The sequence below is a fragment of the Phaseolus vulgaris genome, chromosome 10, assembly GCF_051622355.1.
Source record: "Phaseolus vulgaris cultivar YP4 chromosome 10, ASM5162235v1, whole genome shotgun sequence".
NCBI lineage: Eukaryota > Viridiplantae > Streptophyta > Magnoliopsida > Fabales > Fabaceae > Phaseolus > Phaseolus vulgaris.
In genome coordinates this window covers 44,621,313-44,648,166 of record NC_143507.1, presented here as the reverse complement: position 1 = coordinate 44,648,166, position 26,854 = coordinate 44,621,313, and the positions used below count along the sequence as shown (strand labels likewise).

At 30.4% G+C, this 26,854-nt stretch overlaps 3 protein-coding genes across 3 annotated transcripts; all 3 read right to left on the bottom strand.

Annotated features, from left to right (window-relative positions):
* Positions 1–1,401: 1,401 nt before the first annotated feature.
* LOC137819614 (gibberellin 3-beta-dioxygenase 1) lies at positions 1,402–3,770 on the bottom strand. The gene is made up of 2 exons (XM_068623514.2): positions 3,228–3,770; positions 1,402–2,186 (listed from the first exon to the last, which is right to left on the bottom strand). Exons 1-2 carry the CDS (start codon positions 3,713–3,715, stop codon positions 1,550–1,552), a joined length of 1,125 nt encoding a protein of 374 aa, XP_068479615.1. The 5' UTR covers positions 3,716–3,770; the 3' UTR covers positions 1,402–1,549.
* Positions 3,771–19,473: 15,703 nt separating this feature from the next.
* Positions 19,474–21,237, bottom strand: LOC137819468 (uncharacterized). Its single transcript, XM_090296739.1, has 6 exons — positions 20,950–21,237; positions 20,703–20,855; positions 20,459–20,530; positions 20,228–20,350; positions 19,748–19,867; positions 19,474–19,629 (listed from the first exon to the last, which is right to left on the bottom strand). Exons 1-6 carry the CDS (start codon positions 21,107–21,109, stop codon positions 19,544–19,546), a joined length of 714 nt encoding a protein of 237 aa, XP_090152865.1. The 5' UTR covers positions 21,110–21,237; the 3' UTR covers positions 19,474–19,543.
* A 978-nt stretch (positions 21,238–22,215) lies between these two features.
* Positions 22,216–26,651, bottom strand: LOC137818475 (katanin p60 ATPase-containing subunit A1). Its single transcript, XM_068621927.2, has 7 exons — positions 26,420–26,651; positions 25,861–26,350; positions 24,334–24,540; positions 23,674–23,918; positions 23,314–23,472; positions 23,073–23,160; positions 22,216–22,759 (listed from the first exon to the last, which is right to left on the bottom strand). Exons 1-7 carry the CDS (start codon positions 26,539–26,541, stop codon positions 22,478–22,480), a joined length of 1,593 nt encoding a protein of 530 aa, XP_068478028.2. The 5' UTR covers positions 26,542–26,651; the 3' UTR covers positions 22,216–22,477.
* Positions 26,652–26,854: the final 203 nt, after the last annotated feature.

Sequence of the window (26,854 nt, the reverse complement as noted above, 5' to 3'; positions counted from 1 at the left end):
CTATTTTATTAGCTTCTTCACATAATTCCTATGATAGAAATACTATAAGAAAATTTGTTTTTGAACTAATGGTTTCTCAATTTAAAGAATTAGTAACTAAGTAAATAGGGGCTAAACTAAAATTTACACTACTAGGAAATTATTAAATAGAAACTAATTTTAGAAAAAAAAATAATTAGATACTATTTTATAAACTAAAAGAATTATTAATATCTAAAATAGTTTCTATTATTGATAAATAATTTCTAAATTAGTATCTAATTAGTTATCAAAGTTTTAGCTATCAATTATTTATATTCTAAAGTTGGTAATTACATACTAATTTAGATATTAAAAACTAGTTTAGATATTAATAGTTTTTTTAGTCTTAAAATAGTATATAATTTAGTAATAGTATTAGATTTGAAGTAATTAAAATATGTATATCTTAATTTTGGAGATTAATTTAACAACTAAATAATTCATAAACTTATTTAATAATCATAATTTGAAAGTTAACAATATAATAACTAAATATTTATTCTCTTTATATTAATTTTTATTTAATAATTTTTTAGTAAAATAATATAAAAGGAATTAAAACCTAGATTTAACCCTTATCAACAAATGTACATATGTACGAGTTTATACAATAATAACACTAAATTTGAAAGGAACAAATATAAACAAGATAGTTCTAAACATCCTTAACTAAAAAATAAAATAAAAAATCAGCCATGCACTAAGATCCACCATACATGTACGAAGAATGGTTGAAGTGTCTATTATTGAATATTTTATGATACATCAGATTTATAATTGAGTTTTGTCCATTGCTTTCTGCTTTTAAAATGTTAGAATGGGGTAAGGTTGCAAACTCATTTGATGAGGATAAAAAAAAATTGTCATTTTTTTATCAGAAAAAAATATTTAATAAGAATATTTTGAGTATTCCAAACATATACAATTAAAAAGTTGTTGTTTGTACAAAATTATTGTAAAATTATTATCAAATAGACTTAAGTGTCATTGATCATGTACAATGCAATCTTCAAACTTATGATACTCTTCAAACTTTATACTCCCATTTAATAACTGTTTTTATTAATTTATATTTTAATTAAATAATTTAATTAAATATTTTATTATTGTATATAGTTGTTAAATAGATGCAAGAGAAAAAAATTGAGATATTAAAATAGTTTTTTATTTTTAGAGAAATTATTTGTTGACACTCACATTTTTCTCTTACTTTCACTTTACAACTTCTCTCAATAATAAAATATTACATTCAATTAATAAAAATAAATTTAAATTAAATAATAATATTTTTTATTATCAAATAAAAGTAGAAAAAAATGGTGTGTTTTAATCCTCTCCAACTTTCTTGTTGTCTGTACCCTAACCACAAAACCAGATTCTGTATAAGCAAACAAAGGGTTTTTTGAATTTTTATTTTTATATTTTTTTTCTTTTTGCCTTTAAAATGGCTAGTACAAGAGTTGACCAAGAAGGGTCAAAAAAGTTGAAGGCTATGGGCTATGGGCTATGGGCTATTATGGCTATGGTTCTAGCCCACTTGAAAGTCGTTGTTCTGATCCTCGTTTACATCAAATAAACCGTTAATAGAGGAAGAAACCCTAACCGCAGAGAGAGCCTTATTGAAATGCTTTGCTTTTTTCCCAAGGTACTCGTTCCAAGTCACCGATTGAAATAGACTGGGCCTACCTGGGCCTACCAATTTCTCATTTGGACTGATCTCCACGTTTGTTGGGGGCCCATATAGATAAGCAACTGAGAACCTTTGCCGGCTCCGGTTCACCCGCACCCGATGGAGCACACTCGGGTACAACCCGTTTGACAAAATATGGAGCAGATCGCCAATGTTAATCACCAGCCCTCCGGCAAGCGGCGGCAGCGCCACCCACCCTTCGCCGTCCTTCAGAACCTGAAGCCCACTCACGTTGTTTTGGTGCAGAATTGTGAGCAGCGTGGAGTCCGTGTGGGCCGCCAGACCCATGGCCCGATCCGGATCCGGGCAACTCGGGTAAGAATTCAAATGTAGGGCCGCGCAAGCCCCGTTGAACTCTCCTCTCGGCCCGGCCCATTTAATATCTTCCTTCGAAATACCAAGGGAAGCCAAGACAAGGCACATTAGCTTCGCTGCTAGTTTTTTCATGGCTGCTTCATATTCCTTCACAATCTCACTGCAAATTATAAATAAAATAGCTTTAGAAAATATTAAATATAAGTTATTCATATCATATCACCCATTTATATAATATAGTTCACAACATTAGCATTTTTTTTCTCTTTCTCTCTATATCAGTCTTTTTCTTTTTGCAGCAAATGAAAAAATAAACACACTGTCAAAATACATACAAGTTTAGCATCATAAATTATTAGGTTATTCAAAGTCACTATGAGGCATAGTTCTAAACTTTTAATAAATCTTTAAATGACATATATTATTTAGATTAATCAAACTTAATTACATATATAGTGTATGTGTGGATAATTTTTTTTATAAACAAAAAATAAATTAAATATATTAATCCTTATACAAAGAACTATATAGGATTTTGATGTGGATAAATAGGAAGTATATTTTGATGTGGACCACCTAATATATATAATCTTGGATTTGAAGAAAGTGAGAATGGGAAGCAAGTGGATATAGTGTGGTAGATTCTCATAAGGGTGGGTCCTTGGCTGTCATTATAGTGATCTTTGCTAACTGCATTAGCCTGAGAAAAATGGGGTTCTAACTTTGCGTAGTGGAACCTTCACCACAAAATTCACAAAACCCTCTCTTCACCCTTCTTTTCAAACCAGACCTATAACAACATATCTCATCAAGAAAACCAAAACAAAAGGTACTAAATTCTTGTAATTATTATAATGAGCAGTGTTAACGGTATTTGTAATTAGGGTTATTTGATAATCTAGTTACGTGTAAAGTCTGAAATGTTCAGCTGTTCAATAGCTTCATTTTGTGTATAAAAGTTAAAACATATAAAATGTGTTAAGAGTTGAAATAACCTGAAGTGTCTGTATAAGAGTTGAGATAACCTGAAGTGTCTGTATAAGAGTTAAGACACACTTAAATGTTTGTATAGGGTTTGAGACACCTGAAGTATTTTGGATAAAAGTTGAGACTCTCTATAAGAGTAAATTAGACATCTTTAAAGTGTTTATTTTATATAAAATGATTATTCTTTACTGATAAAAAAAATCCGGTTACGTACCAGTATTTAGCATATTCTTGGGGCCAGAGTTGGAGAAAGAGGTGGAGAGGGGAGTCGAGAATGGTGAAGCACTCAGACCACATGAGTTTGGGGAAGAAGGAGGAGATGCGGGCGCGGCCATAGCCGGCGACGCCGTCGGGGGAGCGAGCAGCTTTGAGCTTCTGGTGAAGAGGAAGAGAGAACAAGGCAAGACAAGCCGTCTGAATGTCAGTGAAGAGCTTGATGGGGATGCCATGGTTGACCAGTTGGAACACACCCCATGTTTTGCATGCATGCCCTATGAGGTTTGAAGCATTAGGGTCCTTGAAATCGATGACAGGGACAGTGTTGGTGGTGGTGTTATCGGAATAATGATGATGATGATCAGAATCTGGTTGTGTCCATGCGTAAGATTCGGGGAATTGTTGTTGCAGAGAGTTGAAGTCAGGGTGCTTGTGGTGGTGAAGATAGACAGGGTGATCTTGAAAGGCTTCTGAGAGTGAAGGCATGGTGTTAATGTTAATGTTGTTGTGTTGTGTTGTGTTGGGAAAGTGTGTTGAGAAAGAATGATGTATATATAGAGAATGGTGCAGAAGATGCCGACAATGTTAACATAAGATAACCAAATGAAAACCAGACAGACATGAAACTAATTTTATTTTCGATTTTCATATTCTGTTTTGTGCCACTAAGAATGCCTCTGTATCCCTCTTTTACTCTTTTCATCACGTCATGTCTTTAAGATACAATTAATTAATACATATTGCTTCAAAATATAAATGACCAAGGCAAAATTTTATACAAAAATATTACTTTTGAGAACATAATTAAAAAACATCAATTTATAAAACATCAATTTATAATTATAATTTAATTAATATAATTTTAAAATTATTTTATTTTAAGTATTAATTATTTAGATTTTAAATTTAGTAGTAAAAACATTGGTGGTTAATTAAATACCAATTTAGAAACTATTGAATAATAATAAAAAGTAATTTAGAAGTCAAAAATTTATTTAGTTTACAAAATGGTCTTTAATTTAATTATTATTGTAATTAATTATTTTAGTTTCTAAAAATTAATTTTTATTTAATGATTTTCTTTATATATATATATATATATATGATTATCAGCTTATTAAATTCATACATGCCATTGTTTGTGGTTTTTTATCATTAACTATATCTAATTTAATATTAAAATATATTAGTTTTGCAAAAAATAAAATATATTTAAACCAAATTTAAAATACTTATTTTCCCATATTACTCTATATCAACCCTAATGTTTATATATAATTTTTTTCTACTTTTATTTTTTATTTTTCTTTTAAGTTAGGTGCGACAAGCATTACATATAAAGAAAAATTTAAGACACCTTTGAATCAAAAAAAATTAAAATAATTGATTTATTTTATTTTGTGAGTCTTCTTATTTTTTTTATTTTTACTTAACCTAAGACACAAATTTACATTTAGAATTCTATAATGTAAAGACAAGAAAAGATCTTAATAAAACAAATTATTAAATAAGAGAATCTTGTGTTTTAAATGATATAACAATTTTTTTATTGTAATTAATTAATTTATATATCCATGAGAATTTTACATCTTAAATATTATATTGATTTTTTTTATTATTTAGCTTATGTGAGACTCAAAAAATAAACTTTCACAAGTTGATAACATGGTCTTTATATCATCTTTGTCCAAAAAAGTTATTTAACCCTTGAAGATAAAGATATCTAATTATTTATGAATATTATTTTGGTATATAGAAATAATTAGTTGTTTGCACAGTACATATTTATAATAAATAAAAAAAGTGTGTGCAAGTATGAAAGTTAAGAGGGACAAGGGAAAACATGGACAAGAGAAAGAAGAAAAGAAAAGATTATACATAGTACATATTTGCTAACAATAAGGCAAACTTACAAAACACTTCAAATTATTCTTTTATGTCTTTCTTTTTATTTTGTGACATCTCAATTTTATTTTCTTTCTCTTTCTTAATGTCTATTAGCATTAATTATGTATGCATCATTTTCCTCAGGCAAAGGATCCTAACAAAGGAACAGGGGTCCTCCTTCTACATGTGCCTCTGTCTTGAAATATAAAAAAATGTTAATTAAATAACCTAAACTCTTCCATTCCAACTTGGATTTTTGTGATCCTTCCCCATCACTATAGGACAATATATATAGGGCCATTTGAGTAGTCACCATCTTCACTGCATACTAATCCTTTATATATAACTAACACTAGTATACACTCAAGTGCTCAACACCTAGCTCTTTTGTCTACCACTCTACCAATTTCTCACAAATTCTTTTCTCGATATGAGATCTTCAATACATCAATACATCATTTCATGTTGAGTGTGAAACTATATATTATGGATGATTTGATAATGATCTGGTAACGGGTGGTCTGATAAATCCAACAAACACTCACTAGGATAAGCTTAGAATGACTTTGATATCATATTAAGAAGTGAATTTTAAGTCTAACTCAACCTTATAAAATTGACTTATAATGTGAGGTTTGCATCCACTTATAAAGTATAAAATGTCTTAATCTCTGGTCAATGTGGGATCTTCAACAAAACATGTTTTTAATTTAAAATAAATCACCACTTTTCATTTTTAATCTCTACAATTTTTACTTAAAAAAATCATTATTAAAGATCATTTTATAAACTAAAAAATTATTGGTATCTAAAGTAGTTTCTATTATTAATAAAAAAATTTAAAGTAGTTTCTAAATTAGTATCTAATCATGAACTACCAAAGTTTTAGCTACTAATTACTTAATTAGTCTCTATTAGTATTTTAAAGACTAATGTAAAATCTAATTTTTAGATAACAATTTATAAACTATTTTATAAATTTTTATTAATAATATAAATCACTTTAAATATTAATATTTAAATAGTTTGGTAATCTTTAAATTAATATCTAATGTAGCAAATAATTATTTTATGTCTCTAAATTTTTATTGTTATTTAATTATTTTATTGTAGTGTTTTTTTTTTATTTTCAAAAAAGTTAAATTAGTGTTTTAAGCAATCCAATTACGTGATTTAGATATTAGTGTTAAAAACGACATAATCTATTACTACCAAAAAGATAACTAGTTTTTTAAAAAATTAATACAACTTTTCTACACAACACAAACCCCACTAATTATTTTTGGTGAAAAAAAGGATTTGTTAAGAAAAAAAAATCTGTTCTAATTTTGTGTCTCCAAAAAATACTTTTTTTAATTAATAAATATCTTTAGCTTATAAAATATCCCATCTCATTCATCATACACATACTTTAATTTTGTTCTCACACCACACAGGAAAAGTTTTGCATTGGATGAATAATGCATCAACTATATATTTTTCTTTTAACTTATTTTCAAGTGAAATGATGTGTGTAGCATCATCTTTTTTAAAACTCTGCTTATTTTACAACAATTTTGTTACAGTTTTTTTTTCGTCTTCTTTAAAAAAGTATGTATTTGTTTTCAAAATAATCAAAAGATAAAAACCATATAAAAATTTAATTAAAAGTAAATTTATTATTTTAAATAATACTGTTTTAATAAATAAGTTTCTTCTTTAAAAATATAATTTTTGGTTCCAAAGCACACAAACACGAAAAATAGGATGTGAAGAATTATTTTTAAAATATAATTAATAACTTAAATATTTTATATATTCATTAAAAAAAACTCACTAAATAAAAACTAATTTTTATATAAAAATAATTGGTCATTCTAGACTAAATTATATACTATTTTAAACACTAAAAATTATTGATATTTAAAGTAGTTTCTAAATTTATAAACTAATTTTTAAATTGGTATCTAATTACCTACCAAGATTTTAACTACCAACTAGTTTAGATTCTAAAATTGGTAAATAAAATTTTGACAGCTAATTAGATATCAATTAATTAATTAGATATTAAATTAAAAACTAATTTATATATCAATAATTTTGTAATTTTTAAATTAGTACATAATTTAATATATATATATATATATATTAATAATTTTATAATTTCTAAAATAGTACATATAAATTTAATAATTTTTTAAGGATAATTGAGTGAATAATGTGTTTGTTGAGTTGTATTGACAGTATATATATGATAAGAGTGAAGTTTGTTTTGTTATTATGTGGTTGGAGTTTTGTTTTGAATGTCCCATGTCCCTCTAGTTGCCTTATTGACATTTGACATCAGCAATGGTTTGATAACAGTACAACAATTTTGTGTGTTGTCCCCATATGTTATCACCAAACTTCCTCTAATCAATGCTATCTCTTTTATTCCTTTTTTCATTAATAAAAATTAATTTATTATTTAAGACTAAATTATTAAGATATTGTTGAGGATGAAAAATGATACTGAGGTGTTACTAATAATGGACAACATTGATGGCACTCCTCCTGTAATTTGTATTTGGTCGTACATAACATGAGTACAATTTATAGGACATGGACTTGTGTATTCACAACATCACACGTGATATTCGTATATTATTGTTCACTTCACTTACATTACCAATTGTTACCGTAAACAAAGTTTCAATGCTTTTATTACGAAGTGGACTTTAAGCCTAACTCAATCCCATAAAACTGGCTCATAGGGTTGAGGTTTGCACCCACTTTATGCAGCAGAATAACCCAAATATAACGCGAGTAATCATCAACAATAGTCAAGAAATAACGAAAACCTTGCATAGAAATTATGGAACATGTTCCTCAAATATCAAAGTGTACAAGATCAAAAATAGCAGAGGTAACAGTATTACTTAAAGGGAAAGGAAGTTTTCTCTGTTTTGCACGACTACAAGTGTCACATACATGATGAGTATCAACAGTAATAAAAGAGTATTGTTTGCTTAAGACATGTAATCTTTCATGTGAAGGGTGTCCTAGTCTATAATGTCATAGTGTTTTGTCTGTGATATTACAATTAATAAAAGGAGCAAAACAATGCGGTTTAGAATGACTAGAAGCAAGCAAGGTAGTGACAAGGTACAAGCCATCAGTGGCTTTAACTGTACCAATCCTCTCTTGAGTGAGATTGTCTTGTATAATGCAGTGGGTTGAAGTGAAAGTTAAAGTGCATTTAAGTTGGTGTGTGAGTTTAGAAACAGATATTAAGTTTAATTGAAAATGAGGCACGTATAACACATCAGACAAATAAAACTGATCAGAAAAACGTACTAAACCAGAATATGTGGCATAAACAGTTTGGCCATTTGGAAGACTAATTAAGACAGGTTTAATTTTAGTATAAGTAGTAAAAACGTTCAAATTGTGACAAACATGATCAGTGGCACCAGAATCAATAATCCAAGATTCTTTTATAGAAGATAGTGAAGAGAGAAACTTACCTGTTGAAGAATGCTCAGTATTGGGGATTTCATCCGTAGAGATGGTGCCGACTTGATTAATTTGAGTGTGAGGGGCAGGATCCTCAAGGTTTTGCTGACGCAAAATGTTGGTAAGGAATTGGCACTGTTGTTATGTAAGTTGAATCCCCTTTACATCCTGTTCTTTAGGAAAAAGCTCAGAAAAAGTGTCAGTGGTAATCATATTATTGGCTTGGGATGTCCAATTGGTGAATTTGTAGCCAGGAGGGAACCCATGCTTTTTATAACAGGTGTCAACAGTGTGGCCAAGACGATTACAAAAAGTGCAGACTTTTCTAGTAAAAGAAAACTTTGAGGTTTTAACATTACCAGAAGGAAAACCCACTTTGCAAAAACAAACAGCCTCAGTATGACCATATTTACCACAAAAATTGCATGTAATAGTGTGACTACTATTAAGACTATGAAGACTAGGGTTTTTATTAAACATTGCCTAAAAGATTTTTAAAACCAATCAAGATTTTGAAAGAGAACAGAAAAAAAAAAAAAATCTACATTCGAAGAGCTCTGATACCATATTACGAAGTGGACTTTAAGCCTAACTCAACCCCATAAAACCGGCTCATAGGATTGAGGTTTGCACCCACTTATATACAATGAAAGGCTCTAATCTCTAGTCGATGTGGGATCTCCAACAGCTTTTTCAACTTTTCGCAATCAAAATCGTAATTTGCAAAAGAAGGATTAAAAGTTAGGATTAAAGTTTAGTTCTCAATATATTTAATATGAATTTAGATTTTATCTTAATTAGAGTTTGTTGAGCTTATCATTTTACCTGTTATTGGGTCGTTATTGGACCACCCAAAATATATAGTCTCACGCACGAATTGATAACATCGGTGTGAGAGAGGTGGGTTGGAAATCTCACATTGAAATTTCATATCATGTATGAGTTGGATATCTTAGCATGAGAGAGGTATGTTGGAAATCTCACATCGACATTTTATATCACACATGAGTTTGTAGTCTCGACGTGAGAAAGGTGTGTTGGAAATCCTACATCAACATTTCATATCAGGCACGAGTTGGTAGCTTCGGCGTGACAGAGGTGTATTGGTGATCGCACATCAACATTTCGTAGTATACAAGTGAGTGAAAATATCATCTTATAGATCGGTTTATGAGGTTGAGTTAGACTTAAAATACACTTCTTAATAAAGACATTTCTAATTTCTAATAATAGAGGAAAATTTGCAAATATAAAAGGGTGACTCTTCAATTTTTGTTAAATTTTATTTATTTATGTTTTTCTTATATTTTGTAAGAAAATACATGACCAACGAAAAATTGATATTGTGACTTATATATTAAACTACTCTAATGAATATGTGAGTTTAGGGTGATAAATCTTCTCTCTCTTCCTTTATCAACGTGTGTCTATTTATTAATAATAAAAAATGAACGAAATCATTAAAGTAATTTTAAAAACTTTTTTTAATAATTGTACCTATACTCATTTTTGTCTTTTCAGATTTTATAGTATTATTCTTTAATTAACATTATAAACTATGTTTATCTTGATATAAAAAAAATTACAATAATTCCTATTTTAACCTCCATCTATATAGAGAGGGTGGACTATTGAATGTCTATTTTCATTTAATATGATATAAAAAATTGTAACAAAAAATAACTTGTAACACTTCCTTAAAGAAATACTAATCAAAACATAAACAATTTAATTTAATATTATTATAAGTTATAGTATAAAAGTTGAATGTAACAAAAGAGTTTATCCACATATATATATATATATATATATTAAAATATAATTTTACATTTAATCAAAACATACTTCTAGATACACTTCTAATATAATAAAAAAATTATAAGAAAATTTTTACTTAAAATTTGTATCTTTACCATCTTCTTGGTCTATTAAATCACAATAAAAAAAAACCAATTAATCACACAAAAGAATGAGTTAATTAAAATTAAATCAATTTACATTAAAAAAATTACATTTATTATGTGCTCCAACATAAACAAGGAATCTAAGTACAATAGAACATAGATAATAATAAATAAATATTTTTTAGAATACTCATATTAAATCTGTTTTAAGAGATATTAAATCTAACTCAATCAAAAACTAAGATCATCAACAAATTCTAAAAATCAATTATCATTCAACTCAATCAATATTTATATACGTATTGTGTACCGAACGTACAAGAAACTCTCAATCAACTTCTTATCACCTCATATTTTACTCATATTTTAGTTTACCTAACTTAATTTCTTAATTTGTTACCCCATTTACATGATGGAATCTGATTGTAAAAGAGGTGAAAATGATAGTTAAAATTGAAAATAGAAGGAGAGAACTAGAGACTAAAATATACAAAACTTCTACTTTATGAAAACAAGAAGAAAAAAAAAAGGAAAATGGGTTTGCCCAGTTTCTCACAAAAGTAGTTTTTGATGATTTTTATATTCTTAAAAAAGAATTAACCTCATATATAAATATAAAACTGAAAAAAAAAAGTTTACATGAAAATTATTGTACATTATTGTAATGATAATGAAGATACTTTAGAATGATGGTTTATTAAAATAAAATGGTGCGCGTGCATAGGAATTAAGATGATGATTGGAAAGGGGAACAAAAAAAAAAAGTCGGCATGCCCAAGGGGTATAATTCAACACAAGAATTTTTCATTCCTTAATTCCAAAATCTTAAAGGCAAATCATTCCTTTTAACGGTCAAACTTTTTTTAAATTTTGTTTTTATTCGATTCTTATTTAATCATATTTAATTTACACATTTACTCTTTTATCTAATATTTAATTATATATATATTGAGTTTCGACACGTTGTTTAAATGGTGTGTCTGTCAGACATACGTATCGAACATCGACAATCAATCAGTGAAATGTCTAGTTCAAAAATATTTGTTGAATTTATGACAATTTTAGCACGATTCTGACACAATTTTAAAAAGAAAAAATACATTAGTTTTCTAAAAATTCAAACTTATTGTATAAATTTTTTTATGATTACAAAAATAAGGAATAATTTTGTTTGAGCCATGAGAAACATCTTTTTGCTAAAAAAAATTGAAACATACTTGTGTACATAAATCTTTATTATCAATTTATATAATTCATAACTATATAATATATAAATTATCCGTGTCTTTGTATCCTACATTTTAGATATTATACATGTTTTTGTATTCGTGTCATATTAGTATCCATGTCAATGTTTGTACTATATATGTCAATATAGAAAATAATAGAATAAAAAGCTTAAGCTTTATAAATATTTTATTAAGTTTTTTAAAATAATATAAATTCTAAATTTCTTTAAAAGAATCTTAAAATGAGAGGGTTATTTTAAATTTTATGGTAAACAATTAGGTTTGTTTGTCGAATTAATTTTAACTAAATTTCCTTCACCTAATCAATTTAGAAGCACGTTGTTGGACATGACTTCTTAGCACATCAATCCAATGAGAGAGGAAGATTCAGTTTTAATGCGTATTGAAAACTCACAAAAAACAAACACTTCACGATACTAAGCCACTTCTAAAATATATATATATATATATATATATATATAATTTAATAAAAATAAATAATTTAGTTACTTTTTGAAAAATATCACTAGTGTATAAAAATTACTTTACATTTTGAAATCCATGTATATGTATATAACACTCGTACTTAACTACAAACTCCAAACATAATTATCATATACAAGTATTTAAGTAAGTTTCTTACCATTTTTAAAATTGTTCAAAAATAAAATAACCTACTATACATATTAAAAGAATATTTTTTTTCTTATCAAACTCAAGCATTAACAAAAAGGGAAATGAAATATTTTTAGAGTAAAAGCACACTAAATCCGAATTAAAAATTATTTGAATAGGAATCATCATTCACAGATCAGTTACTAAAAGATAAGATATGATATTTGTTCCCATTAGAGAGATGAGACCTAAAGAATTATTGAAGTCTTCGTTTTCCACCTTTGGTCAAGCAGGTAGGTTGCTAGGTGCTTAACTGGGATCCTACTCGCCTTCGTGTCTCTCTTTCGGCTCTTGGTCTCGGGTGAACACCGAATGGGATATTTACAGAAGGCACTCCGACGCTCAAGTCAGTAAAGCGAGTGATCGACACTTAGGTAGGTGCACAGTAATAAATGACGTATCTTTCTCCTTGTATGTGTGCTATTTATATTATTTTAATGGGCTTACCTTGGCCTGATTAGTGGAATGCATCACACTTAAGATTGTATTACCTAATCCTTAATGACAGATTAGCTTGATTTGAGCGTTAATGGATTTATGTGTCGGTCGGTCAGGCCGTCCATTGTGGTTTCCCTCGTCTCGGTCAGGTTTCCCTTGTCTTGGTCAGGGAGACCGAATCTCAGTCTCGCCCATACCAGTACAATATTGAAAATGACAATATGAGAGAGAATTTAGAGAGATAAGAGAATATATTTATTTGTATATTTCTTTTATGATTTGATTAATATAAATATCTATTATTGTAATATTACTTTAATAAAATAAATTTATATATAATAAAAAATGCATTGTTGTATTTATTTGAATTTGATAAGTGAAAATGGGAATTATTACTTAAGTGGTAATTTATAGTAATTTGAATTATTGAGAAAAATAACCATTAAGGAATGAGATATTCAAGTGACATGGATGAAAATTTGATGAATAAATTTAATACATGTTTTGTAGTTTAGTTGTAATTTCTTCAATTACTAGGAATATTAAATAGAATTGAGTATGTGATTGATATATATATATATAAAAAAGAAATGTATAAAAAAGAAGTAATATGAAAAATAGATAATTGAATATTTGAAAATATGATATTTGCAATTGCATGTTGTAGATGATGGGTGGCAGTTCCGTTTGCAGTGTACAGAGAAAGCGCAATAAATAAAATTTGGAGTGATACAGTGGGACTTTAGAGAACCCCCACTACACTTTCTTTAGCTTTTGTTTATTTGCAATTGCAGCTAATCATTTTCATTAAGAATCTTCAACATCAAATAAACCCCATTTTCCTGTCACCTTCTTCTGTCGCTCCTTTATCAGCTCACAAATCTTTCTTCTCTCATTCAACTACAAATAATATCATATAATTATACTTAATGTCTCGTTATTTATAGCATGCAAAGAATAGTCAACAATCTTATCATTTCAATAATTTAGTTTAGTCAGAAATATTGGTTTTAGTCGAGTTGTTTTTCTGTTCTGATCAGACCATCTTTTTTTTCTTATATACAATAGTGTTTCTTTCTCTTATCGTATATGATCCTAATCTGAGTTATATTCCAAATTAATTACAATCTCGTAAATTCAGTCAATTTTTGCAATCGTCGTCTCCAATTACGAAGTTAAAGAAATTTTTTATTATTTTCATATATCGGTATTAGGTCCATTTTTACTACAAATTTTCGTTAGGATAGACTCGAAAAGGGCTCTGATATCATATTAAGAAGTGTACTTTAAGCCTAACTCAACCTTATAAAACCGGCTTATAAAGTGAGGTTTGCACCCACTTATATACAATGAAAGTCTTATTTGTTCTACTAAACAAACACTACAAGAAAATCATGAAATAGAAACCAATTTTTAGAGACCAAAATAATTAGTTACAATAAGAACTAAAATAGAGACCATTTTAGAAACTAACAAAAAAATTGGTTTCTAAATTAGTTTCTATTATTTTCTATTATTGTTAAATAGTTTCTAAATTGGTATCTAATTAGCAACTAAGGTTTTAGATACCAATTATTTAGTTTCTAAATTTAGTCTCTAAAACCTTGGTTGCTAATTAGATACCAATTTAGAAACTATTTTACAATAATAGAAAATAATAGAAACTAATTTAGAAACCAAATTTCTTTTTACTTTCTAAAATGATCTCTAATTTAGTTACTATTGCAACTAATTATTTTGGTCTCTAAAAATTGGTTTCTATTTCATGATTTTCTTGTAGTGAAATGAGCCTAAACGGGTTTTCGTCGACGGAGGACAGGTAGGCAAGCTCTAGCGGGAGAAACAAGGGCGTGGTGTGGATGGGATGGAACCGAAACGCATTCAAAACAGGGTAAAACGAGGAGAAGTGTGTGCTCTTATGATTTCTACAACGTTAAGATAAATAGTGTTAACCAGCTAGAATACACATACACATATCAGACACAGGGTAAAACGAGGAGAAGTGTGTGCTCTTATGGTTTCTACAATATTAAGATAAATAGTGTTAACTAGCTAGAATACACATACACATATCAGACACAAGTGCTTTTAATATTGTCTCTGTTGCCTTTAATCTCTAGTCGATGTGAGATCTCCAACAAACCTAAATTATTAAACTTGATTCATGACCTCACAATCCATCAATTTCTGACATAAACCAATAAAACTAATAAATTTAAAAAAATAATTTATTCTGAAACATTTACCAGAAATTGACCAAACCTACACATTGAAGTGGCATACAGAAGTCAAGATTTTCAGTGAAAAAAATAACATTATGAGTGGCTATATATGTGGTGCGGCAAGGCAAAGTAATTATAGAAAATCACTTTAGTCATTTTCAAGTTATGCTAACATATTGAAAAGACTTTGGCACAGTGAGGCCATGGCAAAATGGTGGATAACTTTTTCTTTTTCAGCATATGACCTCACCAAACAAATATTGAGAAGTGCATGACAACATTATAACTTCACGTTCCATATTTTATTTAGCACATTGAACTTAAAAAAGGTTTTCCTTCTTAAATTTTGTCTCACTTTTTCAGAAAAGTGAGTCACACTTAGAATGCATGAATGGAAAAAATTGGTGAATGAGTGGTGAAAGATTATGATGAAGTTTGTGTGATTAAGAAGAAGGTGGAATGGAAGCAAGTGCCGTCGGCCCTCCCATTTCAAAGGAAAACAAAACATCTATGGCTGTTGTGCTAATAATGCTTGCTAGATAATCCACTTCCATAAAGTCACATTCATTCACCAAATTATACAATTTTTTTAAGGTATTTCAGGAAATGCCACATAACAAATTAGTTAATTTGATAATTAAAGTCTATTGTCCACAATCTCTTAAAATTTAGTTTTTTTTTTTTTTTATAAAAGCTCTGATGAAGTTATGTATCACTATGAAACTTGACATCTCTGTTAGACCGACATCTTAAGTAACAACAATCATCTGTCATCATATGAAAAAATATTATTGAAAATATAAGAGACTAAATTAAAATTCATATATTAACAAAAACAGTTTAAACATGTTTTTCGTCTCTGTACTATGATGCGAAATTTGTTTTCGTCTCTAATTCTAATATTAGACTTCGTGAAAAAAAAAATTAACCCTTGAAATTTATTCTTCATTATTATGAAATTGAACAAAGATTAATAAAAAAGAACAAAGATGAACAAAAAGAAGGTAAAGGATATGAGAATGAATATCTTTTTTTTATTGTTGTTCAAATCAAAATAAATGGTCCGAATATATACAAGTATTACACTCATTCTAGATTTAACTAAAGAGGGAAAGAATTTGTTCCTACTAGGGAGATGGATTAGTTTTACTAACCTTAGTTAGAGCATTAACGGTAATATGGGTCAGCCGGCTAGGCCAACCGTGATGTTTCCATGCGCCTCGGTCAAGCTTCTATGGTCTCGGCCAAGCCTCTTAGGTCTCGGCTGGATCTATCGGGTCTTGGCCAGGCTCCCCCGGTCTCGGTCAAATAGACCAGGTTTCGGGCAGTCAAGTGGGTATCGGTCAGGGTGACCAAGTGTCGCTCTCGCCCATACCAATACAAAATCAATAATTAAATACTAAAATCATAACAGACAAAGAGAACCAACTGATAATTAAAAAAGACACCCAATTAATATTAGGATCCTTTAATATTTAATAAAATATTATTTCTCTTTCTATTTTTAGCCGTTATAATATAGAGTAATTAAGGTTTAAGTTATCGACATATCACAACTTTTTAAAAGTTTACAATCTTTTAAAACTTCTACATTTTCTCCCATAGACCTACATTTCATCAAAAAATTATTTATTCTTCTATTTTTATTAGTTGTAATATGGACTAATTCAATATTTTCTCAATATATCACGACTCATTCTAAAAAAAATGGTTTGGACAAGTTTTCTCTTTTTCATTGAAGCAGAAAAGATGGGAAACACCACCACAATAGCAAAAGGGCAATGGCTAGAAGTTAGTTATTAGAACTTAATCATACAAAATATTCAGTGAACCTCTTACAATTTGAAGAGACTAATATGCATAGAGGCTATAATGAGGAGAAGAAAATTTTGTAAAGTTTGAAAATAGTCGTTGACACATGATGCACCAACAAGTACTGCACCATATCTCAGATATCTCCTACACGTACTCACCATATATTGTTCATTGCATATTCTCCCTTTAATGATTTTATGATCTGAAGCTACAGTTTCAAAAAATTTAAAATAAAAAAAAGACACTTATTGGATTTTAATATTACTACATATAGTGTGTGTATAGTTTGCTGCACTTTTATTTAAATTTTGTGTTATTCTTCTTTACTCTCCTACATATGTTTTTCTTCAACCAATCACATATTACTAGAAGATTATTACACAAAAACTAATCCTAAAAGACGAAAAATAATGTTGTTATATTTCTTTTTACTATGTATGTATAAAATTTAGACTAAAAATAAAAGCTAATTTTATCTAAAAATATTAAACAAAAAAATATACTTAACCTCATTTTATACGTTAAACAATTAAAAGTGAGTTATAATACTCAAAAGGCAATGGTTACTTGATGAGACAATATCTTATGCACAACACAAAGAGATATAGGAGTGAGAATATTGAGTTGACTTTGACCTCTCAAAATAAAAAGAAAAGAAACATGTTAAAGAGTTGTTGAAGAGTTAGGGGGCCGCTTTACTCTGCATAGGCCCATCCCACTTAAGCCCGTAAAATGCGGGTCGTGTTGGCCCGTCTCACATACAAAATGTGGGCTGGTTTTCATGGCTCGCCCCGTATGCGGGTTGACTCGCATTTTTTTGTTTGAAACGTGGAAGAGGAGTGGAGACAGCAACGATGCGGTAGCGGAGCACGGAGTCGAAGGTGGAGCGAGCGAAGTTGCAGGCAGAGCAAGCGACGACACTGCAACGGAAAGTGCGTTGTGTGTTGTGTGCGTTTTTTGGAACAATATAGTTGCATTGTGTTTTGAGTGAAAACTTAGTTTTTTTCACTCAAAGTTGTGACTTTTCGCTTGACCATTGCTGCCAAGTCAATTTTTTATTTTTTTTTAATTTCTTTTTTTGGAGGCTAGCGGGTTAGCCCGCCCCGCCCCGCTGCTAACCCGCGCAGACCGCGGGTTATGCGGGACGAACTAATGCAGATCAACAAGTTGAAAAGGTCAGTCTGCCTCACGTTTTTTACCGTGGATCGTGGCTCGGTCCACACGATCCGCCCGCTTTGTCACCCCTATCCCTATTAAGAGTCTTCTCACTAAAAGAAAAAAAAAAAAAGGTTCAAAAACTTTTTTACTGTGTAAGAAGACGCAACACATGAAGAACGAGAGTCCAAAAATATATCATTTGGCTTATAAATAAAGTAAATTTATTAATTGAATCTTAATACATCTTACTTTATATCATTATTTTAATACATGATACTTAGATTGTTGTTTTTTTATAGGAATATTTGGAACCTTAAATAATAAGTAAAAATATTATTACATATTTAACTTAAATGTAAAAATTAATTTCAACATCGAAATGAAAATTATTATCCTACAAATATCATATGAACGTTATTAATATTCCCATGTTAAAATCACAAGTTTACAGAGTAAATGACATTCGAGTTTTTAAAATAGATAAGAAAAAATAAAAAATTATCCTTGAACTCTCTTATATTATATTAAACGTGGCATATATATCCTTTAAAATAAAATAATAAAAGTAAGTTTTAATACAATATCTTTTACACTAAAAAAATTATTAAATAAACTTAATTTTAAAAAAATATTTATAATATTGACTAAATTAAATATTATTTTATAAATTAAAAATTTATTAGTATTCAAAGTAATTTTTATTATTGGTAAAAATTTATAAATTAATTTCTAAAAATTTAAAATATAAAATAATTAGCTAAAAATTTCTTATTAATATTATATACCAATTTAAAAACTAGTTTATAAAATATTATTAAATATTAATAATTTTTTAATTCATAAAATAATATATAAAATTTAGTTAATATAATAATTAATTATTTCATAATTAAATCATTTAACTTCTACTCATAACATTTTTTTATTTTTAAATTTTCAAAAATGTTAATCACAGTTTAGCTTGTATGCGAGCTTTAAATAAGATAAGTAAAGCGAATAATTTGTTTTTTAAAACATGAGAGGAATTAATGTTACTTTATTAAAAACATAAAAGGTGAGTAGTTATAAAATCCAGAGATATAATTGTTATTTTATTAAAAGCATGGGTGAATATATTTAAAATTAAGAGAATTATAAATGTCATTTAACATCATTTAATAAAAAAGGTCTAATTATTCTTAATAAATGTCATTTATTAAAAAGAACCTATTGATACAACAGTATACACGCATAATTATTTATCATTTTTTTAATGTAACTTTCATTATTTATTTTCTTATCGATAATTGAGGTTACTCTAGGAAGGTGAATTGAATGAGAAATTTTAAATTTATCATACATAACCTAAAAGAAAAGAACAATGTAAAAAACTTTAACACTGCTACTAATTAATTTCTAATTAACTAAAAAACTTTAGAAATAAATAACAGAGTACGTTATTTAGAAAAGTGCTTTGTTAATTGTATTCCATCATCAGAAAAAGGTTTATTTTTTGCACTTTCGTGTTCCCTTTTAAATCCATATTTCAAATGTTAATGCTAATATCAACGTAGCCAGCATATGAATCCCCCTTATGCAACGCAGCGTTTCACCTGACCCTGCCATGCACACAAAATAAAGAACATAACTTCTGCATCATTTTACTCAGTCAACCAATTTCATTATTATAATTTATTACAAATTAAAAATTAATTATAAATGATCATGTTAAAGTACCTGCAGTTGAAGAACCACCAGGAACATCAGCAGTCCCTGATGTTTCTGGTGGTGGCTGAGTTTGGGTTGGTGATGAGCCAAACCCTAGATCAATGCCACTACAATCTCCTCCCAAAGTGCCTGCATCATATATATTTAATTTACTGTAAATAAAACATATTTGAGTAATTAATTGTTCTGATCACGAGTAAATCAGAACAGATTTCTCGTGTCGAGATCTGTTAACTTATATGTGAGACTGAGACTCCGGTTAGAATAGATTTTAAAATACTATCTGATAGTATATTAAGATTCTAAGTCTAACTCAATTTTAGAAAATAATTTATAAGATGAGGTTAACACCCAGTTGTATATCATAAAATGTCTTATCTCTAGTTAATATGAAAATCTCCAACAACATGTTGAAACTCTGTGAAAATATGAAAAGGCAATGGATGGAAGAATTAAGCAAAAAAGAGGTTAAGAAAGAGAGCAATTTACATTTCTTAAAGCAAATGAGCTTTGGATCGTTGAGTAGATTGGCTGAGCCTTCATTGCATTTACATATAAAATCCAAGCCTTGACTCTCACAAGTTCCATCACCACACAAATTCAACAAACAAGCTGCATATATAACATGAAAGTGCAAGTCTTATTTCACTTTTTGTTCTGCAAAAACGTTAAACAAGAACCTGGTAAATTCAACAAAACTATAATGAGTCACGAGCTTACGATCGTTCACTTGTGTAGGTGGAGAAGAAGGGAGTGAGGGAGAATCATTGCCACAGTTTAAATCAACAGTACCTGCACCTTTCATCTCAGCATACATATACTTTTGTTCGAATCAAACAAATTTGAATTTCCTTGCATATGGTATATAATAAAGATAAAGTCACTTTTTTTGAATTGGTTTCGTGTATAATTTAGCTCCTGTGCATGAACATGGTGAGAATGATTAAGATGATGCATGACTCACAGTTGGGAAGAACACATGGTGGTAATTGGAAAGAAGCAAAGGTAGGTTTCTTCCAACCAGATTCACAATCGCATGTGAAACCGAGTAATTCAGTGGAAGAAAGGTGGCATGTTCCTTTCCCACAGTATACAAAATCACATGGATTAAAAACATCTGCATAAACACAAACATCTCATGAACAAAATTTTCATAATCAAAATTAATGGTAAAATTGGAAGACCAGACAGAGAAGGGATTAATTATATACCTTGTGTTAGGTTGGAGATTAACTGTGTGGAAGTAGCAGAGACTTCACATGTGAAGAAGAAGGTACACAAAGAAACAAGGACCAAACTTTTCCATATGAATATTCCCATTGGGAAGAAAAGAGGGGAATTAGTATTAGTCTTGTGAAATACTCCTACCATAAACTTGATCAATTGAATCTATGGTGTAAATAACATGATCAAAATTATGACTTCAAATCTACCTTCCTAATACCTTTCTCTTCTTCTTCTTCTTTGAGTTTCTATTATTTGTCTCTAGGATACATAACTTTGCCACCAATTCCCAAGCTATTTAATAACCATGGTTATGATAATTTAATGATATGGATTGGTGACCAGTAACCTATTGTATAAGTTGAGTGTAAGTTTGTATAGTTACACAAAAATATAGTGCATACATTCTATAATTTAAAACAACTTTTGGTGAACAACATTAAAAATATAGAAATATTTATATTTTGGATTATGACTATTTTATTCATAATTTTTTAATTAATGGCGAAACATACATGTACAAGATATACATTATTTTATTGCATTTTAAAAAATATCTTTATCGATATTTCTATTTAAGTTATTTATAAGTTAGGAGACAGATTTTGCAAGTACTATTATTTTCCGTACGTTATCATGGTAGTTTTCAGTTCGATTAATCAAACAACAATTCGCTTAATTTTTTTGAATATACTTAATTTCATGATGAATCAAGAAATGTTCACTTAATTTTATGATGGTAGTGATTCATTGCCAATTCAGGTAATAATAGGATGTGATGTATAATTCTAAACTTTGGCATTGGTGTGGTAATAATAAGACTACGAAACTTTATGAGTGAATAAGACAATGTTATGCCCGTCACTTCGATTTTGTCACTGAAGACTGAAGAAGGTGTTGAGATTGCCGTTACATGGCGACACAATCAAGTAACTTCAAAGCCTTGTCATAAAGAAAAGACAAACACGATTCGAGGCATCTAAAATTTTCACAAGACAAAATTTTGGCAAAATACAACTTTGCATTAGTTTTTTTATATATACAAAACTTCCATGGTAGACATCATTATGCAACTTAACATCTCAGCACTTAATGCTGAAACTTCGTATAACAAGCTACTTTAATTTAAATATGCTAAACCTTAAGTTTAGAACAAACATGAAATGTTTTCTTTGCTTGGAGTCTGTTTATATAACAACTGCAGAAGTTGTATTGTATTCATGTCCAGTGGCATTGGCTACAAAGATAGCAAGTTAGAAGTTAAATATTTAGGTTTGGTATATTAAAGCATAAGAACTGCTTTGAAATCATGTTCAGACTAAATTACATCAAAATTCAATGTGGCAGATACAAATTAACAATTGAAGATCCCTCCAATACCATATAACTACAATGAATCTCGTCAGCAAACGAATCAAATATCAACAAACAACAGATACAAAGCACCCACCCATAGGAAAAAAGAGAAACACAAAAACAAAAAACAACACTACCGTGGTTGATGTTTCCCAGTCTTTATGCTGATCCAAACTCGGTAAACCACTTCTCGTGGCGTTCAATATCTGCCTGAGAAACACTTCGTTGGACCTTTACCAAAGCTTCTTCAAAATCACACATGGCAACAGGATCCTTTGAAATCTCATCCTTGGACATGTTCTTGATTTCGTCACGAGTCTTTCCTGCTATCTTTCGCCTCATACCGTTTAAGGAAGCGTCTCGACAGACATTAGTCAAATCATCTCCACTATAGCCCTCTGTCCGGCGAGCCACTTCATCTATATTCACATCAGCCGCCACCTGGTGAAAGACGAGAACCATCAGTAATAATCCAAGTTTTAGCAATCGTGATTCCCCTTCCCTTTCCATAAACTGTTTTTAGAATAAGTTTAGTGACTCCAGCAAAAAAGTTCAGTGCCCCTTTTCACATTGTCTTGACAAATGCTCAAATTCATTGTTTTTGTGGATAGTATAAATCCTTAACTCATAATGAATGAAACTCAAGTTAACATGATTAATTGATTCACAGTATAAATCAATTACAGCTTCACACAACAAAAATTATAAGACTAAATCCAATATGGCCTACACAGTAATTAACATCACAACTTGCCTCAACAGTCTTCAAATTTATCCGGATCAGCTCTTTGCGACTCTCAAAATTTGGAAGAGGAATATATATACGCTTTTCCAGCCTTCTCCTGTGTTTGCATTAAAAGCATAAAATTGAATCAGAAAGTGTAAAGAAAAGAGATCTATCTCTATCTACAACACACATGACATGACTAATCATACATTTTAATAACTTACAACTTCAATTGTAAAGAAAATAATGCAGAGAAACAAATACAAACCTTAATGCCTCATCTATATCCCATGGGAAGTTAGTTGCGGCCAAAACCATTACTATTTTACGGCTACCATCTTCATTTGTGGCACTATTGCTTACACCATCAACCTGAACTAGAAGTTCAGATTTCACCCTTCTAGACGATTCATGCTCCCCAGATGCCCTGATAAAGTAAATGCGAATTCAATCAGATCTCAATATAACCTCAATAATCAATCCAAATAAGAGTGAAGCGAACACAACCCACGAATGTGTTTGAGCAAGATAAACAAAGAATTCAATGAAATTTCAGTTTGGGGAAACATAAATAAGTTTGAAAGACGACTGCATAAAATGGATGTCTTAAATAACAAGAAAGTCTCACCCCCTTGCATTGCATAGAGAATCAATTTCGTCAATAAATATTGTGCTTGGTGCATATGCTCTTGCAAGATCAAACAAACACCGCACCATGCGTTCACTCTCACCACGCCATTTAGAAGCCAAAGTTGCAGAAGATACATTAAAGAAAGTGGTCCCACATTCAGTAGCAACTGCCTTAGCAAGAAGAGTCTTCCCAGTTCCTGGAGGTCCAAACATAAGAACACCTTTCCATGGTCTCCTGATACCCTGAAAGAACAGAAATAATGAGCTCCAGACTTCAATATTCACCAAGACATTCACAGAGATTCAAATGTGCGGATATTATGAGATTTCTTAATAGAATAGGTTATCAAACAAACAAATTTCTAATTAAAATTTCAAAAATTCTTATGCATGTAACAGGAGAAGCAAGAACTTATGTTGCAACAATTTCACAAACAAGGCTTAGTTGGAAATCAAATTGTATGTAAAGGTAGGTTGTCATAATGCCAAACAAGGGTCTAAAACAACTACCGTGATGACAATTAGAGAGTATCATGAACAAATCACAATTCCAGAGTATTAGTTATAAAATAAACCATGATTATTAAATATAACTGGATTGTAACATTAAGTAAGCTAGTTTTTTATTAGAATTCAGTGGAAATTTAATCAAAATTACCTGGAAATATTCAGGCATCCACAAGGGAAGCACAACAGCTTCTTCTAGAAGCCTTTTTGCTTCAGTAAGTCCTGCAACATCATCCCATCTAACTCCAGGAGAGGTTTCTAACACGTCCCTTTCAAGCATTGCAGCCAATTCAGGATCAGCACCTTCATATTGACCCTTCTTTGACTTACCATCTTCAGAATCACCATTTTGACCATTCTATCAGCAATTGTATGGGCAAAACCACGTATCAAAGAAGTTAGACGTTTTTCAAACTGTCTAGACTAAGGGATGCAATATGCAAAGGGCAAATTGATAATCCGAGAAACTATATAACATAAAGAAGAAGAAACACTTCACTATGGATCTAATACAAAATTAACAACTGGATGCAATAGGCTAAGCGTGTGTTGGCATGCCTCAACTTGAGTCTAAGATGAGTCAAACATGTTTTTCTCATTTATATGACGTTTGGCGTGGTGTTTAAAACACCATTCCAAGTTTTAGACTAAAGTTTCGTCGAAGTTTTCCGAAGCAGCTTTTGTGCAAAACTAAGGGCATCTCCAATAGAATCATCCATTAAAAAATGTAATTTGTGATCCTACAGCGTCCCATCATCACAAGGCAACTTACACTTAATTTGCTCCAGTGGAAGAAACTCTAAAGAACTTCAAACAACTCACAATTTTATATATATTTTAATTTAGACTTCATTACTGAACATAATATTGATTGTTCCAATGAGTAAAATAATTTTTATTTTTAAGGTTGAGTTGCTTGGAGTTACTTAGAGAAGCAACTAGATGTGAGACCATTCCAATGGAAGAGTTGCTTTAAGTAACCCAAAACAACCCCTAAGCATCTTCCACTGCAGATGCTCTAACTATAGTAATGTCATTTGTTCCCCTTATATTTGGATAGACTCAAGTCAATTTGGTAACCACATATCCAAAATCGACTTTGAAGTGCAAGTTTCCAGACACTTTCTAATATGTGTAATCCAAATCAAAAAACACTTTACTATAAACTAACATTTACTTTAGAATCAATTCTAAAAGATCACGTTGATTAAAAATCAATTCAACTCTTTGTTGTTTTGGCTTTCTATGAGGAATTGGAATCGATTATAAAAAAAAAAATCTAATCCAGACACAAAGTATGTCACTCCACAGTCAATTTAAACCAGAAATGATTTCACAAAATCAAGTTCATTCAATGTCAAACTTGCAACCACTCATCCAAAGATACCTATCAATGCTAAGAACAGCCTGTTCCATAATCAAACTAAACTAGAATTGATTTCACAAAATCAAGTTCATTCAATGTTAAACTTGCAACCACTCATCCAAAGATACACCTATCAATGCTAAGAACAGCCTGTCCCATAATTAAGGTGTAATAAGATTAAGCAAATAAATCAACAAAATATGGTTGAGTCTACCAACCAAATTAGTAAACTATCCTTAGAAACAACTTCTCCAACCAACAGCATACAGTGAAAGTTATCCAACAAACTGCCTCATCAAAGTTGAAACTTACAGTTACAGCTGCAGTCTCCGTCTTGGTAGACTTTCCAGAAACATTGCCTTTCTTCCCTGTAGCGGATGCTCGTGTCCCCGAGTTAACCCTACTGGTAGCTCCACCTTTAGCACCACCGCGCCCGGTTGAACCACTTCTAGCAGTAGCACCGCGCGCCCAGGCCCCATCTTGGGGAGATTTGCGGGTACCCACTTGACCGGACCTGGCGGGTCTCCTACTCGTATCCCTACTGGGTGGCCGCCACACATCGGGATCATCAACAGGCCCAGGACCGCTTGATGAAGTGGGGTACTCATCCAACGGCTGAAAAACGAAAGACGAGGACTTGGCAGAAATGGGAGGCGAAACGGCGCGTCTTCCAATGGGGTTTTCTTTGAAAGCCCTTCTCTCTGCATCTAACTGTTTCACAACTTCGGTTTCTTCCGAAAGCGCTTTCTTCACATTCATCCATTTCGCGCGAATCAGAGGGTCCTCTACGGTGGTTAGGTGCCTGAAAAAGGAAGGAATCAGTGAAAGTGACAGAAATTAGACGAAATTGAGAACAGAGAGAGGAGAGTACTTGTTGATCTGAGCAAGTGCACCGTCGAAGAAGATGGTGGAGGTGTCGTAGAGCCCTTCCACGGCGTAGTCTCTTGCTAACTTGAGGTGCTCTTGCAACCCTGCTAAGGAACCTCCAACCATTATCTTCTTCTTCTGATGACTCTGTTTCTTCTTCTGATGACTCTGATTCTGCTTCTGTTCGCAACAGTGACACTTCTTCCTTCCAACGAAAGGAAACAAAATGGTTTCATTAGATGGGCTTTCGTGTTTTGAATTCGAGTCCAATGGGATGGGCCCACCAGCCCACAACCACTTTTTCGAAATCATGAAGTGGCCCACTTTCTCCTAACTATTCGTTTTTACTTTTGCTTTTTCTTTTCAGCACCACTCTTCTCTGTTTTTAAACTCTGGTAAATTGGGTTTTCATAGAGCATTAAAAATATAATTTAATGGC

Excerpts from the sequence above, each read along its gene's own strand:
- LOC137819614 (XM_068623514.2), bottom strand. The coding sequence starts at position 3,715 with ATGCCTTCACTCTCAGAAGCCTTTCAAGATCACCCTGTCTATCTTCAC. Across the intron at positions 2,187-3,227 it reads CAAGAATATGCTAAATACTG|TGAGATTGTGAAGGAATATG; the intron begins GTACGTAACCGG and ends TATAATTTGCAG.
- LOC137819468 (XM_090296739.1), bottom strand. The coding sequence starts at position 21,109 with ATGGTAGGAGTATTTCACAAGACTAATACTAATTCCCCTCTTTTCTTC. Across the intron at positions 20,856-20,949 it reads AATCTCCAACCTAACACAAG|ATGTTTTTAATCCATGTGAT; the intron begins GTATATAATTAA and ends GTGTTTATGCAG. Across the intron at positions 20,351-20,458 it reads ACCTACACAAGTGAACGATC|CTTGTTTGTTGAATTTGTGT; the intron begins GTAAGCTCGTGA and ends TTATATATGCAG.
- LOC137818475 (XM_068621927.2), bottom strand. The coding sequence starts at position 26,541 with ATGGTTGGAGGTTCCTTAGCAGGGTTGCAAGAGCACCTCAAGTTAGCA. Across the intron at positions 23,161-23,313 it reads GATATAGATGAGGCATTAAG|GAGAAGGCTGGAAAAGCGTA; the intron begins GTTTGTATTTGT and ends ATGCAAACACAG. Across the intron at positions 22,760-23,072 it reads TAAATTTGAAGACTGTTGAG|GTGGCGGCTGATGTGAATAT; the intron begins GCAAGTTGTGAT and ends GTCTTTCACCAG.